Raw genomic sequence first — 17,721 nt, forward strand, 5'->3', positions numbered from 1 at the left:
ATGCATGGCACCAGTAAGGTGGTTCACCAGTGATGCGGGGTACCAGTGATGCATGGCACCACTAAGGTGGTTCACCAGTGATGCGGGGTACCAGTGATGCATGGCACCACTAAGGTGGTTCACCAGTGATGCGGGGCACCAGTGATGAATGGCACCACTAAGGTGGTTCACCAGTGATGCGGGGTACCAGTGATGCATGGCACCACTAAGGTGGTTCACCAGTGACGCGGGGCACCATTAAGACAGGACACCAGTGATGAGCTCAGTTGTGCTGCACTTTTCTCCAAAGGACTGGCAGAATGGAAGTAAGGAAACAGTTGCAGTGTCTGGAAATCTGTATTTTTTGCTTTGTTGACTTCTTAGATGCCAACAAATTGGACAAAGCTAATCACTAGAAAGGTCATCCATGTTATTTTGGGTTATTGTTTCTCTGAAACGTCCCTCCAGGGTCTCAGTGTCACATCTACATGTGTTTCATTCTTGATTCTCTTCGCCCACTGACTGTCCACAACAATAGCATTGCGCGCGCACACACACACATGCACACACACGCATACATAAACACACAAACATGCACACGCAGGCACAAACACTCATACATACACATGCACATGCACTCACACTCAAGCACACATGCACACACAAACCCATGCACAAACACACATGCATACACGCAAATGCACTCAAATGAGCATGCACACTCACAAACACGCACACACAAGCACACATGCACACACAAACCCATGCACAAACACACATGCATACATGCAAATGCACTCAAATGAGCATGCACACTCACAAACATGCACACACAAACACGCATGCACACACAAACACGCACAAACATGCATGCATACACATGCACACACAGGCACACACAAACATGCATGCATACACATGCACACACAGGCACACACACAGGCACATGCATGCATACACATGCACACACACACTCAGTATTATACCAAATTTCTTGTCAGGAACACGATATCAGTGAGACCGATGTTCCTTCTGAGGAAGACCATGACAAGCTAATAAGTTAACATGTTCCCTGACATGTTTCATCACATTTCCTCACATGTTCCCTGATATATCTAACATTTTCCCTGATATGTCTCCTAACATGTTCCCTGATATGTCTCCTAACATGTTTCCATGTTCCATGTAACTTATCTCTCACTCCTCTGTGACAAAGTCCTGGGACTAACCTGAGCTCATCTTAGCACCAATGCTAAATGAGGACTGCTCAAGCAGATTAAATGCACAGCTAACAGCTCCATAGTGATGTTTCTCAGCCAAGCCGAGGCCTCATTAGTAGTCGGTGAGAGGGAGATGGAGTCGATGCTCAGAAACCTAAAAGTGGATGAGACGATTTCTCAGTCACTGCAGGGATGAAGTCAAAAACAAGGACTGTGAAAGTTATTCTCTTCTGAGATAAATCATGTCAATCTATCCATCCATTCGTCTGTCATCCATCCATCTACAGGGGGCAAAAAAGTATTTAGTCAGCCACCAGTTGTTCAAGTTCTCACACTTAAAAAGATGGGAGGCCTGCAGTTCTCAACATAGGAACACTTCAACTATGAGAGACAGCATGGGGGGAAAGAATCCAGGAAATCACATTGTAGGATTTTTAATGGATTAATTTGCTAATTATGGTGGCAAATAAATATTTGGTCAATAACAAGAGTTCATCTCAATAAATTGTTCTGTACCCTTTGTTGGCAATGACGGAGGTCAAACGTTTTCTCTAAGTCTTCACCCTGTTGCTGGTATTTTGGCCCATTCATCCATGCAGATCTCCTTTCTATTTTTTTTCAGCACTCTATCATTCCATACCCACATCAACAACAGCATCTTTCTCCATTTTCTATGGGGTTGAGATCTGGAGACTGTCTGGGCCACTCCAGGACCTTGAATTGCTTCTCAGGAAGCCACTCCTTCGTTGCCAAGCGGTGTGTTTGGGATCATCGTCATGCTGGAAGACCCAGCCACGTTTCGTCTTCCATGCCTCAAAATCTCACGATCCATGGCCCCATTCATTCTTTCCTTTACACGGATCAGTTGTCCTGGTCTCTCTGCAGAACAACAGCCCCAAAGCCTGATGCCCTGCCCCCCCACCCCCATACTCCACAGTAGGTATGGTGTTCTTTGGATGCAACTCAGCATTCTTTCTCCTCCAAACATGACAAATTGAGTTTTTACCAAAAAGTTCTATTTTGGTTTCATACGACCTTCTCCCAGTCCTCTTCTGGATCCTCCAGATGCTCTCTGGCAAACTTCAGATGGGCCTGGACCTGTACTGGCTTAAGCAGTTTGAGTCCCTGGCGGTGTCATGTGTTACTGAGGGTAGCCTTTGTTACTTTGGTCCCAGCTCTCTGCAGGTCCTTCACTAGGTCCCCAGTATGGTTCTGAGATTTCTGCTCCCTGTTCTTGTGATCAATTTGACCCCGCGGGGTGAGATCTTGCATGGAGCCCCAGATGGAGGGAGGTCATCAGTGGTCTTGTATGGCCTCCATGTTCCAATAATTGCTCCCACAGTTGGTTTCTTCACACCAAGCTGCTGACCTACTGCAGATTCAGGCTTCCCAGCCTGGTGCAGGTCTACAAGTTTGTTTCTGTGTCCTTTGACAGCTCTTTGGTCTTGGCCATAGTGGAGTTTGGACACCAAACCTCCACACCAGGTTATCAGTCTATCTGGCAGGTGTCATCACGACTCTCCTCTACACCTGTGAGGCATAGACTCTGTGCAGTCACCACCTCAAGCTGCTCGAGGCCTTTCACATCAGATGCCTTCGATGTATCCTGGGGATTACCTGGTGTAATCGAGTGCCCCACATTGAAATCTTCCGCAAGACCAACTGCATCAGTATGTACTGTCGCCCAGCACCAACTGAGCTGGCTTGGCCATGTGGTCAGGATGCCGAGGGAGTGCCTACCCTGTAAGGTGCTGTATGGCCAGCTACGTCTTGGCTGCCGGCTGGCCGGTTGCACAAAAAAAACAAAGACCAACTGAAGACTACCATAAAAAAGTATAGCCTGAACCAGAACCAACTGGAGGACACTGCCGCCTAATGCTTCATCTGGCGGCAATTCTATCAACAAGGGGTGCAGAATCTTGAGGAGGACTGAGGCTATCAGTGGACCAGGAGACGCTTGAGGAGACATGAACTTGGGACTTCTGGTTGAGTGAATGTTGGCGCGATTAGCTGCCGCTCTTTAACCTGGTCTTTCTGTCAATACGATCGGTGTTATTAGTACTGTGTTTTGTTTGTTCAAATGTACCTGGCTGTAGCATGTCGGCTCCTCTCACCTGGCCACGGCTCCTGCTGTCCGGTGAACGTACCACCTGCCTGGCTATCATGTGTATCTACAAACTCGCTGTGAGCTTTGCGCTCTTTGGGACTGTCTTGTCTTTCCTAATAAATCCAGTGTCAACATCGATCCAATATTTGAGTGTGGAGCTCCTCCAACTTCAGTTCCACCGGTCTGCTCCCCTCCGGTACTCCACCACTTCCCGGACATCGCTTACCTTCCCTGTCGGAGGTATACCCACCGCAGAGCCTGTTGAAGCTTCCACATTGATGACTCCACTCCTATCAACTTCCTCTGTTCATCTTCTCGCCACCACCTTCCTGGAAATACCTGCAGGAAGGTGGACCACAGTGCGCTAGCTAGCCTAGCCAGGTTGGCTAATGCCAGCCTCTCAGCTCAGGGACATCAAACTTGGATTATTTAACATCTGTTCCCTCACTGGCAAGGGACAACTACTGCAGGACCTCCTCCTCGACTGCAAGTATGACTTTCTTTGCCTTATGGAGACTTGGTAGCAACCCAACGACTTTTCGCAGTTGAATGAGTCTACTCCACCTGGGTTTGTTTACATCAGCCAGCCCCGCCTCTCCGGAGGAGGCAGCAGTCTTGTCTCCCCTGTCACTGTTCCTGTCATTCAAATCTGTCACCCTACAACTGAATTGACCCACTCCAACTGTTTTCGTCAATATTTACCATCCTCCCAAACATAATAAGGACCACATTGATGAATTCTCTACATTTCTCACCCACATCTGTTCACTCTCATCAAATATAATTGTTTTGGTCTCCGTCAATTCATTGACTTCCCTACCCACTCTAAATGTCATATTTTGGACTTGGTCTGTTGCTCTGGTGTCTCTCCTCTTAACTCCTCCGCTGTCGATCTCCCCATCTCGAATCACATGCTTGTTTCATTCAATTTGTCTCTGTCACTATCCACAATCCAACAGTCACGTGTCATGTCCTTCCACAATATAAAGAATATATTAATATAGCAGCCCTCACAACAGGCATTGACAGTCTCCCCACCACCTCTTTCCCATGCACCCTGGATCAGTTGGTTTCCATTTACAACAATGGTCTCCAAACCTTGCTGAACTCTCTTGCTCCTCTCAAAACTTGGACTGTCTCGTTTCCCCATTCTTCCCCTTGGTTCTCCCCTTACCTCTGTCAGCTGAAAGCCAAAGGATGCCAGCTGGAGCAGCTGTTCAGAAGAACTGGTCTCACCATCTACAAACAGTTACACCACACCCACATCCTCCATTATAAAGATGCCATCTCCTCAGCCAAATCCCAATAATTTTCGGATTTAATCACTGCTGGTGCAGGGAAGACTAGGGCCCTGTTCTCCATAGTCAACAACTCACTGCGCCCCCCAGATTCCCTTCCCCCTCACTTCTACTCCACTGACCACTGTAACACCCTGATGTCATTTTTCAATTCAAAAACAGCCACTATTCACCCTAGACCCTGTCCTTGGCCCTATCCTATTCATCATTTACCTCTTCTCACTTGGTTTAATCTTCCATAAACACAACATTCACTTCCACTGTTACGTGGACAACACCCAGCTCTACGTCTCCTCCAAACACACTACCACCCTCCCACCCTCCTCCCTCTCTGTCTGCTTACAGGAAATCAAATCCTGGTTTTCCTCTAATTTCCTTAAACTAAACTCTGACAAAACTGAAGCAGTCCTCATTGGCTCCAAGTCCACCCTCTCCAAACATCCTAGTTTCACCCTCACCATTGACAACTCCTCGGTCTCCCTCTCCCCTCAGGTGAAGAGTCCGGGCGTCGTCCTCGACAGCACCCTATCATTCCATACCCACATCAACAACACCATTCAGTGTTCAACCGCCTCCACCCTTCACTCACTCCCAATAGCACCACAATCCTGGTTCACTCTCTTGTCACTTCCCCTATGGACACTGTAATTCCCTGCTCTTTGGTCTCCCACACAAACTCCTCCACAAACTTCAGCTGGTCCAGAACTTAGCTGCCCACATCATCACCAGAACACCATCCATCAGTCACGTCACTCCCATTCTACAACATCTCCACCGGCTTCCCATTAAACACTGCATGAACTATGAAGTTCTCCTTCATATATTCAAGGCCAGCCTCAACCTCCTCCAGTCCTCTCTCTGACCACCTTCACATCAACATTCCTACTTTGTCCACCATGGGGGTGAGTGTCTTCGGCCGCTCTGCCCCTTACCTCTGAAAGTCCCCCTGACATCAGGAATATAGACGCCATTATCCTCTTCAAGTCCCACCTCAAAACCCATCTGTTTCGGGCTCGCATACCGTCTTTGAATGTTCCATTGTTCGGTGCTCTGCTGCCAACTCTGTGCTTTTACTTGTTTTTTATTCTACCATGTTTTAATTATAATACTCTTATTTTAATTGTTGAGTGCCTTGAAGGGCGCCTTATAAGTAAAATGCATTATTATTATTATTATTATTTTTATTATGAAGCCAGAGCCACACCTGCACTCCCATTTAGGGCTTTCACCTGCTGTGTCTGTAGCAGACAGTGAGCTTCACGGATTGGACTCTACAGCCGCATGAAGACTCACAAATAGCAGAGGCAGGCTTGACATCATGGGATACGATAATGAATGAATGATGTGTGTGTGTGTGTGTGTGTGTGTGTGAGTGTGTGTGTGTGCGTGTGTGTGTGTTTGTGTGTGCTTGTACTTGCTACATAGTGAGGACTAGAATACGTATTTAACCAACTGAGTGAGGACATTTTAGCCGGTCCTCACATCTTCAAAGGGCAGTTTGAAGGTCAAGACTTGGTTTTAGGGTCAAGGTTAGAATCAGGTTCTGGTTAGGTTTAGGGTCAAGGTTAGGGTCAGGTTCAGGTTAGGTTTAGGGGGAGGGGCTCGGGAATGTATTACGTCAATGAAAGTCCTCACAAAGATACAAGTACAAGGATGTGTGTGTGTGGAGGGGCATTTTCCTTGATGTCAAACACCTATATTCTGGAATGTTGAAAAATGAAGGCTTTTTACTATGGAGTGCGTCTACGGATGCTCAGTAAAATGTCATCACTTCCACCTGGTGTTCTACTGCAGTAAAAAATGACCACTAGAAAAGAAATGGGCTGAATGAAAGTGTTGCGGATGCATCAGCGGCGGGAGAGTCTGGATTAGACGCTGCTGTCAGCTTCCTCCTCTCACTTTCCCTCTGTTTGTCTTTCAGGTGGAGGGATGCTGCTGTCGTTCCTTCTCTTCTCTTCTGGCGTGTTGTCCTTCCTCAGCGTGTCGGCCTCGAACACATCTGCTGGTAACTGCACTGTCTCACACACTTGTTTGTCTTTGACACACCATGTCTTGAGTTGTCTGCTGAAAACAACTGTGTCTGCGTTGGTGCTGTCTACCAGCCCAGAGAACTCACTTCCTCTGTTGTATGTGATCGAAGAATCAAACACATGTTGACATGTGGACATTTTCCATCACATGAATATCTTCTGGCGCTACATGCATGTATATGACTCGGCTCAGGAGCCATGACAAAAAGGGGAGAGACACAGTAGTTTATGAAGAAATGGATACGTTTATTTAACAAAAGCAAGGATAACTAAAAATACTCAATACAGTTACGAGGTGTGTCGTCAGTGGTGTATGTGTGTGACATGGTGTGGAGAGTGTGAACATAAAATGCTAAGATGGCCGAAGCCAACCAAACCAAAGGGTGCCGGGCATGTGGAGGAAGAGAGAAAGCGGCCTGATCAGCCAGCCTTTTATACCCCTGGAGCACTGGCCAGGTGCTCCCAGTTGGACTGATTGGCCCCTCCTCCTGAGGCCTGCAGGGAAACAACACAACATCATACATGGGGAAAAACAACATAAGCAGACCCAGTGAGGCAGGCGGCCGTCACAAACGGCAACGACTCTGGCTGAGAAACAGCGTACTTTCATTGACAGGGAGCTTTGTTCTTCAACTGTGCAGCAGGTTGCATCTGTGAAAGTTCACTAACCCCATATCACACAGACAATATGATCGTAGCACGTCCAAGTAGATGAGACACGGCGTTTCAGGTTCACTCTGATGACACTTACAGATGTGGTACGATTATATTATGGTGGGATCACGGTTTCTTTTTGAATTATACATGATCATTTTATTAAAACTCTCTAATTGGCTTCCATTGATGGCTGTCTTGAAAAAGGTCCATGAGTAAATGAGCAACACGTATATAATTCTTAAATTAGTTTTTTAAAATAAATAATATATTTAATTTGGAGCAACCAGCAGCGCAGCCCTGAGGATCTGCATGCGCTGGTTGGTTATTCTGCCGTCGTGTCTCTGGCTCTCCTCCTTCCTCGGATCACTCAGCCTCTGAGCATGAAATTGCTGCCACAGCTCTTGAGACTCGTTGTGGACAAGCACCATTTCCCTCCTCTAACAGGCTGGTTTGCTGGCAGGCCGGCAGGCCAACCCCGCCCCACGTTGAGAAGGCTAATGAGTGTGTGGTGAGCTCCCAGCGCTCCTCCTGGCGCATCTACATGGAGCTCCTGCTTTGACGCTAATGCTCCGAGGCAGATGTCACATCTCTGTAAAACACATAAACCTGCCGTCAGATCAGTCGCCTGTCATTTCCTCTTTGTGCCCAGTGTTGGGGTGGCGGTCTGGAGGGATGGGGTGAGTGTGTGTGGGGGGTGTTGCTATGGGAGTCATGTCGAGTGAACCTTCCTGGCTTGGGTGAGAATTTCAGTGAGTGTTTGGCAATTAGCTGTTGCACTGTGCCTGCACCTGAGTGGACTCCTCCCCAGGGTGGCGGCCGAGCGCGTAGGAGGACGAGGGATTATCAGACACGCGGGGAAACGCTTCTGATCTTGCTTCTGTGAAATCAAGCTCTGCAGGAAATGCCAGCACACAGAGGAGGCTCCAGTTTCCTCCCAGCACCGGCTGATTCTCACGTGCTATCGTGGGTTGCTGATGGCCAGAGTGTGAAGTAAGGAGCTGGTCCGTGTGCATCAAAGTCGCCCCCCATCTACATCAAAGCTGCGTTGACCTCTCCATCAAAGGGTCTGTCATCATTCTTCTGGCATATTTCTCACCGTGTGTCTGTATTTGTCCACCACAGTTACCTGGTTTATTCAAAGGCTGCTCGGCTTCAGTCCAGAGATGTCAGACTGACTCCACACAGATTTTTTTACTTTTCTGTTGAGGTCTATCACGCGTGAACTCTTCTGGTGAGAAGCTCTCTGCTGCTGAAGTCTGGAGCCTGAATTCCAGTAAGCTGCTTTGTCAGCAGCCGCTGAGAAACCTGCACCAGGCGAACGTTCCAGACACACTTCCCTGACAGGATGAGAAATAACCTCCATACGTGCACGCAGAGGTCCAGCATGAAGGAATGACTGCTGCAGGGGGTAGTATTGAGTGTAGGGAGCTACATCGAAGATGATTTTCTCTCATTTATCACCAAGTTTCCTGAATCTCATCTGATTATTGATGCTCAGCCTGGTGTAGAGAAGGAGCTCTCTAAAGGTTAAGAGGAGCATCTCAGAACGGTTCCTGTGTTTAACTAATTAAATGTTAAGCCACGAATGCAAAAGACAAACTTGGAGGAAATTTTCCTCTGTGACTGCAGCTGGACCATCCGACAGTGCTGCTGTTGCTGGTAGGACAGTGTTAACGGGTGCACAACAGCTGCGCGTCCCCGAAGGCCCAGAAGAAGTCCAGATGTGAACCTGCTGGTTCAGTTTCAGGTTGACTCTGAGCGTAGAGCTTTGTGTGCAGGTCAGGTTCAGGCCGGGGGGACGAGGCCTGGAAATCCTTCATCTGCTTGTCAAAGCACAGAGCTACAAAAGAGACGGGTGGATTATTAGTATTTCAATTTTAGTGTTTGGTCATGTGACAGGCTGTGGCATTTTTAATCGCTGGTGTTACCTGGTTTGTTCAGTGTTTTAGGGCTGAAACAGTCTGCAACCACAGTGGACAGACAGAGATGTGGACAGTACTCTTGTCACAGAACCAGCGCCGGACCACTGCAGGGAGACAGTGCCTTTATTTTGGAACCAGCTCTTCAGGATAAGTGTGATGGAGCCTCCTCAACCAGTGAAGTGGTGCAGTTTCTAAAGATTCGACAGGGATTTAGTTTCCCAGCTCTAGTTTGTGTTTATTCAAATATAAAGTAAAAAGGATTCTCTGTCTTTCTGCCTGCTAACTGTGTCCCTGCACATCACATGAGACCTGATACGTGATGATCCTGGAGCAGAGAACCAGTTGCTCTCCAAATCTGAGTGAAATTTTACCCATGAACTGAATTTGTGCTTCCAACATGGAGCCGTGAGGGAAGTTCCTGGAGTTCATGTGTGTTTAAAAGTGTTTGTTCTATCAGTTATTAGACAAGAGAGGCACAGAAAAGCATCTGAGATCTGGAGTCACTAGAACAACAAAAGCTCCTGAGAACCGTGCAGCGTTCACTGACTGAGCCAAAAAGGACTGAAGCACCGACAGTGTCAGTAAATGCACATGAGGCTCACATGGGACGAGAGGTGAGCAGTGACACGTGTGTCTGCAGGGACGTTAGGGTTTGTGCTTCAGTGTCTTTCTACATCCTGAAAGTTCCATAAACAGAGATGGTGTGAACAGAGCAGCTGAGCTGCTTGGCTCTGAACCGATCATGAGGAAATGCAGGCTCATGGGTTTTTTGTGGTGGAGAGGTGAACAGCTTGGAGAGATGCCATTTATTTGCAAATGAAGAAGGAGTGGCTGCTCGTAGCTGCAGCTAATCGCTGGTTATCCTGATGAAAGTGCCTTGATTAATCTGAAGCATGTGCAGACGCAGCACCTCTGAGGCAGGTGTCTTTGGGACAGCACTGTTGTCTTTCTGGAGCCGAGCCCTGAAGCGCACCAGTCTCCGAAAGTCTCCACATGCAAATGTGTCTCCTCCCTGCGAGCCAGGCCCCAGCTGGCCCGCAAACTGCAGCCGCATCCAATTCCTTTATGTGAGACCATCGTTCAGCTTACAAACCAGCCCTGCTGGCAGCAACAAGCACAAAGCTCATACGCTTGCTGCCTTACAGGAGAAAAATCACTGATGTGGATAATGAGTGCTGCAAACCAGCCTGCTGATGGCGGTTACTGAAAACAGGGCCAAGGTCGCCACCTAGAGGAGGAACTCTGTCGACGTGAAGGGCTCCATGAGGCGCACCTCCCTCCTCTAAGATAAAAACCTCATCTGCACATAGACAACTGCCAAGATGATAACAAATCAACTTCCTGTACATTGCAGCAGAAACAGGAAGTGCTGAGCATCTCTGCAACACGCTGCCTGATTAACATCAGTATCCATCCATCGCTTGTTGGACCTCCTGTGTCCTGCCAAATGGTCAACAGGTGGCGCTGCGGCACCAGTTTGTGCAAATAGAGAAACATTTTTGTTTGAACTCCTCTCAGGCATGTTTTCCACCCTTCCATCCATCCCTCCCTCCCTCCACCCGTCCATCCATCTTCCCCCTCTTCTCCTGTTCAGGGTAGTGGGGGTGGAGCCTATCCCAGCAGCCTTCACCCTGGACAGGTCACCAGTCCATGGCAGGACCAACACATAGAGACAGACAACCATTGGCTCTCCCAGCCACGCCTACGGTCAATTTAGAGTCTGGATTAACCTGGTCCCTCTTGATGTCTTTGGACTGTGGAGGAAGCTGGAGTACCAGAGAGAACCCAGCAGGAACAGGGAGAACATGGAGACTCACCCAGAAAGACCCCGTGCTCCAGCCGGGGCTCCACCCACAACCTTCTTGCTGGGGGGCCACAGTGAGGACCACTGCTCCACCGTGCCGCCAGCTGGTTTTCTGTTTTTGGATAAAAATTCAAACAATCAATGAATATCATCTGTAGATGAAAAGAAAAGGCATTCTTCCAAGCTCACATACACACTTCCACTGAAAATGTGTCAAAAAAATGTAGACACTACAAGCCGGTAAAAGTTGCCCCCAAAGAGGAAACGTGTCACTGTTCATGATTACTAGAAAAAAGGGAATAAAGAACCTAACCCTTTGACATAAATGCAATAATGCAACGAATTCCTGCCAGCACCACTAACGTGTTCAGGCTGCAGCAGCTGCTCACTGCATTTGCATGCGCTTGGCGTGCACACGGACCGCTTGTGTTGGAACGCCTGAAGACTTGTGGTGAGACTAAAACCAGCTCTGCAACAACCAGTGGCTGACACGCCGTGGTGTCGCAGCACCAGCGCAGCCCTGCAACCCACTCAGCCGTCACACTAGGCCCCTTCGTCCCCGACGGGTTTCCACCGTCAGAATAATCAACACTGCATAGACTTCTCATTTTGATATTTCAGCCTTCATTAGCCGAGGATGAGAATGTAAAACATTTCCAGCCTCCAGAAGAAGATCCATGGGGTGATGACATCAGCTTCCTGGGCGGGTGTTCGTATTAGCACAGAGGCTGGTGGCTGCAGTTTCATGACTGCTGCATGAGGAAGGACATCGGTACGCAAGTTTATTCTTCTGATCTCAGCTGGTGAAGAACTGGAGGATCGAAGCCTGGTGAGAAGGTTGAGAGTTTCAGCGAGTTTTCGTCCTCCGACAGAGAAGCTCTTCTGTATCTCCCCCCATCAACGTCTTAGCTTTCCTCTCATGCTCCTTCAGGGACCAGTGGGCTCTGAAAAATGTATGGAAGGAAAAAATGATCATCAGGAGCAAAGACAATACATTAACACTCATTTTTATTTTATCTTTTTGATTAACAGATGAAAAAGTGTGCTCAAGCAGCAGAATAATTCAATTATGGGGGACTTTTTCAGAGTTGGACTAATCCATGTGTAGACAACAATGGAACCAACCGGGAGAAAATATCTTTCTTTAAAAACTCAGTGCAGGGTTGTGGTTTTCACAGCAACCGTGTGTCACAGCTGCTCAATGGCGGGCAGGTTCCTGGTGCCCCACCTGACCATGTGTCTCCCTTCCAGGCTGCGCCATCATCCGTCCTCCTAGAGATGGAGGGATCCGCTACAGAGGCCTGACACAGGAGCAGGTGAGGAACACAGCTGCTCTCCTCTGGTGAACACTGCACTGCCATCATTCAGTACCTCAAGTCGCTGGATTGTCACCTCAATGCGGTACTGCAGCAGGATTTCTCCTTCTATATCTAACTTGGTGGTTAGACACTGAAATGTTCAGTACCTCTCGTACTAACAGGAGTAATACTAGCAGTTCGAGCATGAGCACTTCTAGTCAGGACAGGTGTTCAGCGATGACTGCACACACACACACACACACACACACACACACACACACACACACACACACACGTTGGAAAAGACGACTTTGATTTTCTCCTCTGAAGCCGTTCTTAGCTGAGAGCTTCTCTGACTCAGTAAAACCTCGTTAGATGAGTAAGTGATTACTATAGATCACTGCAGTACTACTCCCACTACCTGTTACAGACAGTATCCCTGTGTGAATACAGTAATTGGTTAATTTTATGTTGGTTCCAGCCGACTCCAAGAAGCAGCACCGGTTCACCGTGGATGTGCTGTTGGTCCAGCAGATGTTGCATGAGTCTGCATGGCCCCCTAGTGGCCATGAGCAAGACGCCTGCAGAGCTGCTCCTTCAGTTTAAGATACACACAAAACATACACAGATAAATAATATATATAAATAAATCATTGTTAGTATCAGCATTCAAAAGTTTTGTTTCTTTGCAACCAGTTGGAGTCACAGCATTTGTGGTGTGAGATCCCAGTGGGATCAGCTCTAGGTCAAGGAACAGAGTGACATCATCATCACATGGTTTGAAGAGAACCTTCCTGCTGTGCTGACCGGGTGGGGGGGGGGGGGGCATCAGCAGGGAGGTTCTCTGTCGCCGTGGGTTGGTTCAGTCCACAGGCTCAGTGATCACATGACAGTCAGGGTTCTACTGCGTTTAATGTCAATGGCAATTAGCATAACTGTCTTTTGTCTCTTTGATCTTGCATGGGGTCCTGCCCCCTATGTTGAGAACCTCTGGTTTGATTAGGGTGTTAGTGATCATCCAAGTTCATAAGGCTCATCGGAGGCTTTGATTTCTGCTGTGTGGATTTTGATTGACAGCTGTGATTGACAGCTCACTCATCTGCTGTGTGAAACACAAGGTATAATGAGGCTCATCTCACTGACATGTGACGCCCCGCCCCCCCTCCCCAGGCTGGAGGCTTCGACTGAAGTGGGTGATCGGTGCTTGATGCTGGTTGGTGTAGACAGCAGCTGCTGGCCAAGGCGGCCGCCAGCGGCAACAGAAACACTCGCTGCTGGCGGCCGCACAGTAAAGAGCGTGTGAAGTGTTGCTAGCAGGTTAGTGAGGAGCTTCATGAACCAGTCTGCCATCCAGTCCCCCATCAAGCTGGCTCGCTCTCCCTGCCTCCCCTCCCATGAACCAGTCTACCATCCAGTCCCCCATCAAGCTGGCTCGCTCTCCCTGCCTCCCCTCCCATGAACCAGTCTGCCATCCAGTCCCCCATCAAGCTGGCTCGCTCTCCCTGCCTCCCCTCCCATGAACCAGTCTACCATCCAGTCCCCCATCAAGCTGGCTCGCTCTCCCTGCCTCCCCTCCCATGAACCAGTCTGCCATCCAGTCCCCCATCAAGCTGGCTCGCTCTCCCTGCCTCCCCTCCCATGAACCAGTCTACCATCCAGTCCCCCATCAAGCTGGCTCGCTCTCCCTGCCTCCCCTCCCATGAACCAGTCTGCCATCCAGTCCCCCATCAAGCTGGCTCGCTCTCCCTGCCTCCCCTCCCATGAACCAGTCTACCATCCAGTCCCCCATCAAGCTGGCTCGCTCTCCCTGCCTCCCCTCCCATGAACCAGTCTGCCATCCAGTCCCCCATCAAGCTGGCTCGCTCTCCCTGCCTCCCCTCCCATGAACCAGTCTACCATCCAGTCCCCCATCAAGCTGGCTCGCTCTCCCTGTCTCCCCTTTCATGAACCAGTCTACCATCCAGTCCCCCATCAAGCTGGCTCGCTCTCCCTGCCTCCCCTCCCATGAACCAGTCTTCCATCCAGTCCCCCATCAAGCTGGCTTGCTCTCCCTGCCTCCCCTCCCATGAACCAGTCTTCCATCCAGTCCCCCATCAAGCTGGCTTGCTCTCCCTGCCTCCCCTCCCATGAACCAGTCTTCCATCCAGTCCCCCATCAAGCTGGCTTGCTCTCCCTGCCTCCCCTCCCATGAACCAGTCTTCCATCCAGTCCCCCATCAAGCTGGCTTGCTCTCCCTGCCTCCCCTTCCATGAACCAGTCTTCCATCCAGTCCCCCATCAAGCTGGCTTGCTCTCCCTGCCTCCCCTCCCATGAACCAATCTTCCATCCAGTCCCCCATCAAGCTGGCTTGCTCTCCCTGCCTCCCCTCCCATGAACCAGTCTTCCATCCAGTCCCCCATCAAGCTGGCTCGCTCTCCCTGCCTCCCCTCCCATGAACCAGTCTTCCATCCAGTCCCCCATCAAGCTGGCTCGCTCTCCCTGCCTCCCCTCCCATGAACCAGTCTACCATCCAGTCCCCCATCAAGCTGGCTCGCTCTCCCTGCCTCCCCTCCCATGAACCAGTCTACCATCCAGTCCCCCATCAAGCTGGCTCGCTCTCCCTGCCTCCCCTCCCATGAACCAGTCTACCATCCAGTCCCCCATCAAGCTGGCTCGCTCTCCCTGCCTCCCCTCCCATGAACCAGTCTACCATCCAGTCCCCCATCAAGCTGGCTCGCTCTCCCTGCCTCCCCTCCCATGAACCAGTCTGCCATCCAGTCCCCCATCAAGCTGGCTCGCTCTCCCTGCCTCCCCTCCCATGAACCAGTCTTCCATCCAGTCCCCCATCAAGCTGGCTCGCTCTCCCTGCCTCCCCTCCCATGAACCAGTCTTCCATCCAGTCCCCCATCAAGCTGGCTTGCTCTCCCTGCCTCCCCTCCCATGAACCAGTCTACCATCCAGTCCCCCATCAAGCTGGCTCGCTCTCCCTGCCTCCCCTCCCATGAACCAGTCTGCCATCCAGTCCCCCATCAAGCTGGCTTGCTCTCCCTGCCTCCCCTTCCAGAAGCTTCCTTCTTCAGCTGTTATTAACATTTCCATGTTTCCTCCATTCTGTGTTATAAACTGTTTTCTTGTCTGTAACAACATCTCCTGTCCGTCTGTCCCTCCTGGTGAGGGATCCTCCTCCCCTCCTCACCCTGAGGTTTCTCCCATTTTTCCCTGTTAAAGGTTTTCTATGGAGTTTCTCCTCAGTCGATGTGAGGCTCTGAGGGCAGAGGATGTTGTTATGATGCCATGAAGCCTGGAGACAAACTGGTGGTGGAAACAGGCTACAAAGAAAACTGCCTTGCCTTCAGCTTTAACGCTTCTCTGCAGGGTCCATTGCCACGGGAACATGCATGCAGAGTAGGTTATTATTTTAAAGATCAAACGTAGGACCTCATACACATGAACTAACCAATCAGCTTGAGACAGAAACACCTGGTAGCCGATGTTACCTTCGTCCTTGCAGCTGTGGCTTCAAGTTCCTCTTATCTGCTGAGCGTTATGGTTTTGTTCTTCTGGGATCAATTGTGACTATGGGGAAACTGACTGCCCCCCCCCCCCCCATTCCTGTCAATCAACTAGAGTTCAACATGCAGCGTGACATCACAGTAGAGTCGGTTCTCACAAACACGACACTTCCTGTTTGGAACAACACAGCGACATCAGTGCAGGTCTACTGGTACTGATGGTAATGTGTGTGTGTGTGTGTGTGTGTGTGTGTGTGTCTGTCTGTCTGTCTGTCTGTCTGTCTGTCTGTCTGTATGTGCGTGCACGCACGCGTGCATGTGTGTGTGTGCATGTGTGTGTGTAGATTCGCAGCGTGCAGGTTCTCCCTGTCGACTATGAGATCGAGTACATCTGCAGAGGCAACAGGGTGATCTTGGGACCAAAGGTCAGGAAGTGTTTGCCCAACGGCACATGGACGGATCTGAACCAGCACAGCAGATGTTGTGAGTTCACTCGCAGCGGATTCTCCGCTCATTCAGCACTCATCACTCCATCTCCTGACTCGCTGGAACTTACGACTGGTTACTAGTCCCGTGGTCGTGGGCGTGCTGGCGAGGAGCGACTCCCTCCAGGCCCGTCCAGACGAGCGTGTCGCTGCATGACAGCAGGGTGCGGTCACTTGACTGATGATGCTGGGTCATTAGTGAGAAGATCTCTTTATTAACTCATTAGCTGACGCTCAGACAGAAGGGGAGCGTGTGTCAGCGTGCTCTCATTCCTGTTAGACGCTCTTAGTTCCAGGAGGTTTTGATTTCATAGTTCAGTCGCCATGACGACGGACCACCTCAGTCAACACAATCCTTGTATTGCCTAAGTTTTACATGCCGGTGAAGTTCTGATCTGCTGCGGGGAAATTCTGAGGCAGGAGGAGCCCCCGCGTCATGAGCGGCTAGAGTGGGGGGAGGAGCAGCTGAGACCCCCCCCCCCCCCCGTCAGACAGAGCAGATCAGCAGGAATAACAGCCGTGATATCAGCTAACATAGCAGCGTTAGCTCATCAACATCCGCTGAACTTTGTGTCTCGTATCATTCATAAGCTGCCTGGTGCCGCTCGTCCCTGTCCTCAGTCAAAGGAACCCAACCAGCCCTTCGATCCGTCTCGAGTCCTGCACTCACTGTCCGTCAGTCACGAGCATGTCCTCTAAAGTCTCTGGTGGCGGCCTGTTTGTATGCTCACATTTGTGTGTATTTGTATTTTAGTCTCCAAGTCTGCACTGATTTAAAATGTCCATCTTTGCTGCCTCCCAGTGGTTCTTTCTGAAACTGCGCCCACAGCAGCTTCCTCAGTGTCCATCACTCATACCAGAGGACATCTCTCAGAAGAACATGTACCGAATTAAGTCTCTGTCTTTGTCACAGTGCTGTTGTGTCCTCGAGTGTGGACGTCACTGGAAAATGGCCGTGTGTCTTCATGGCCCCTGGGGCCCCCAGTGGAGGGGACAGTGCTGCACTACAGCTGTCTGCCCGGCTTCATCCTGATGGGTCGCAACTCAACGCAGTGCAATAAGATGGGAAAGTGGGACACGCCCAAGCCTGTGTGTCACTGTAAGTCGCTCCTGGACTTGGTCTCAATGCTGCAGGCCTATTATGAGTATTGTTCTTTCTCAGACCTCTTCTTCTTCCTCACTTTTCAACGTAGACATTCTCTTTGAACATTAAGACATTCAGAAAATCGCTGTCACTGTTTCTGGAATACTCTGCGTTTCCTGCAGGTCTTTGCCATCCTAAGTCAATGGGCCTTCAGAAACGCTCTCTTTGTTTCAAGCATCTTCAGGCTCCATCATTGAAACTCCATTAAAGCCTGAAACCCACGAAATTCTCAGCATTTCATATCGATTCTTCTCGTTCATGTGATTCATACTTTGAACAGGAGTTC

At 49.7% G+C, this 17,721-nt stretch overlaps 1 protein-coding gene across 4 annotated transcripts in view; it reads left to right on the forward strand.

Moving 5' to 3' along the window:
* The window catches only part of gabbr1b (gamma-aminobutyric acid (GABA) B receptor, 1b), a 166,288-nt gene that overhangs the window by 35,680 nt on the left and 112,887 nt on the right, over positions 1-17,721 (forward strand). For all 4 annotated transcript variants that reach the window (XR_015111107.1, XM_086192479.1, XM_086192480.1 and 1 more), the window contains exons 2-5: positions 6,526-6,609; positions 12,269-12,333; positions 16,151-16,289; positions 17,205-17,390. Coding sequence is in view for 3 of the 4 variants with exons in the window: in XM_086192479.1 (XP_086048605.1) it covers positions 6,526-6,609; positions 12,269-12,333; positions 16,151-16,289; positions 17,205-17,390 (474 nt within the window). In the remaining variant the exon portion in view is untranslated. The remainder of the gene's footprint in view (positions 1-6,525; positions 6,610-12,268; positions 12,334-16,150; positions 16,290-17,204; positions 17,391-17,721) is intronic.

Source organism: Aulostomus chinensis, chromosome 22 (assembly GCF_037954235.1).
Source record: "Aulostomus chinensis isolate RoL2024-O1b breed Wild chromosome 22, RoL_Achi_v1.0, whole genome shotgun sequence".
Taxonomy (NCBI): Eukaryota; Metazoa; Chordata; class Actinopteri; order Syngnathiformes; family Aulostomidae; genus Aulostomus; species Aulostomus chinensis.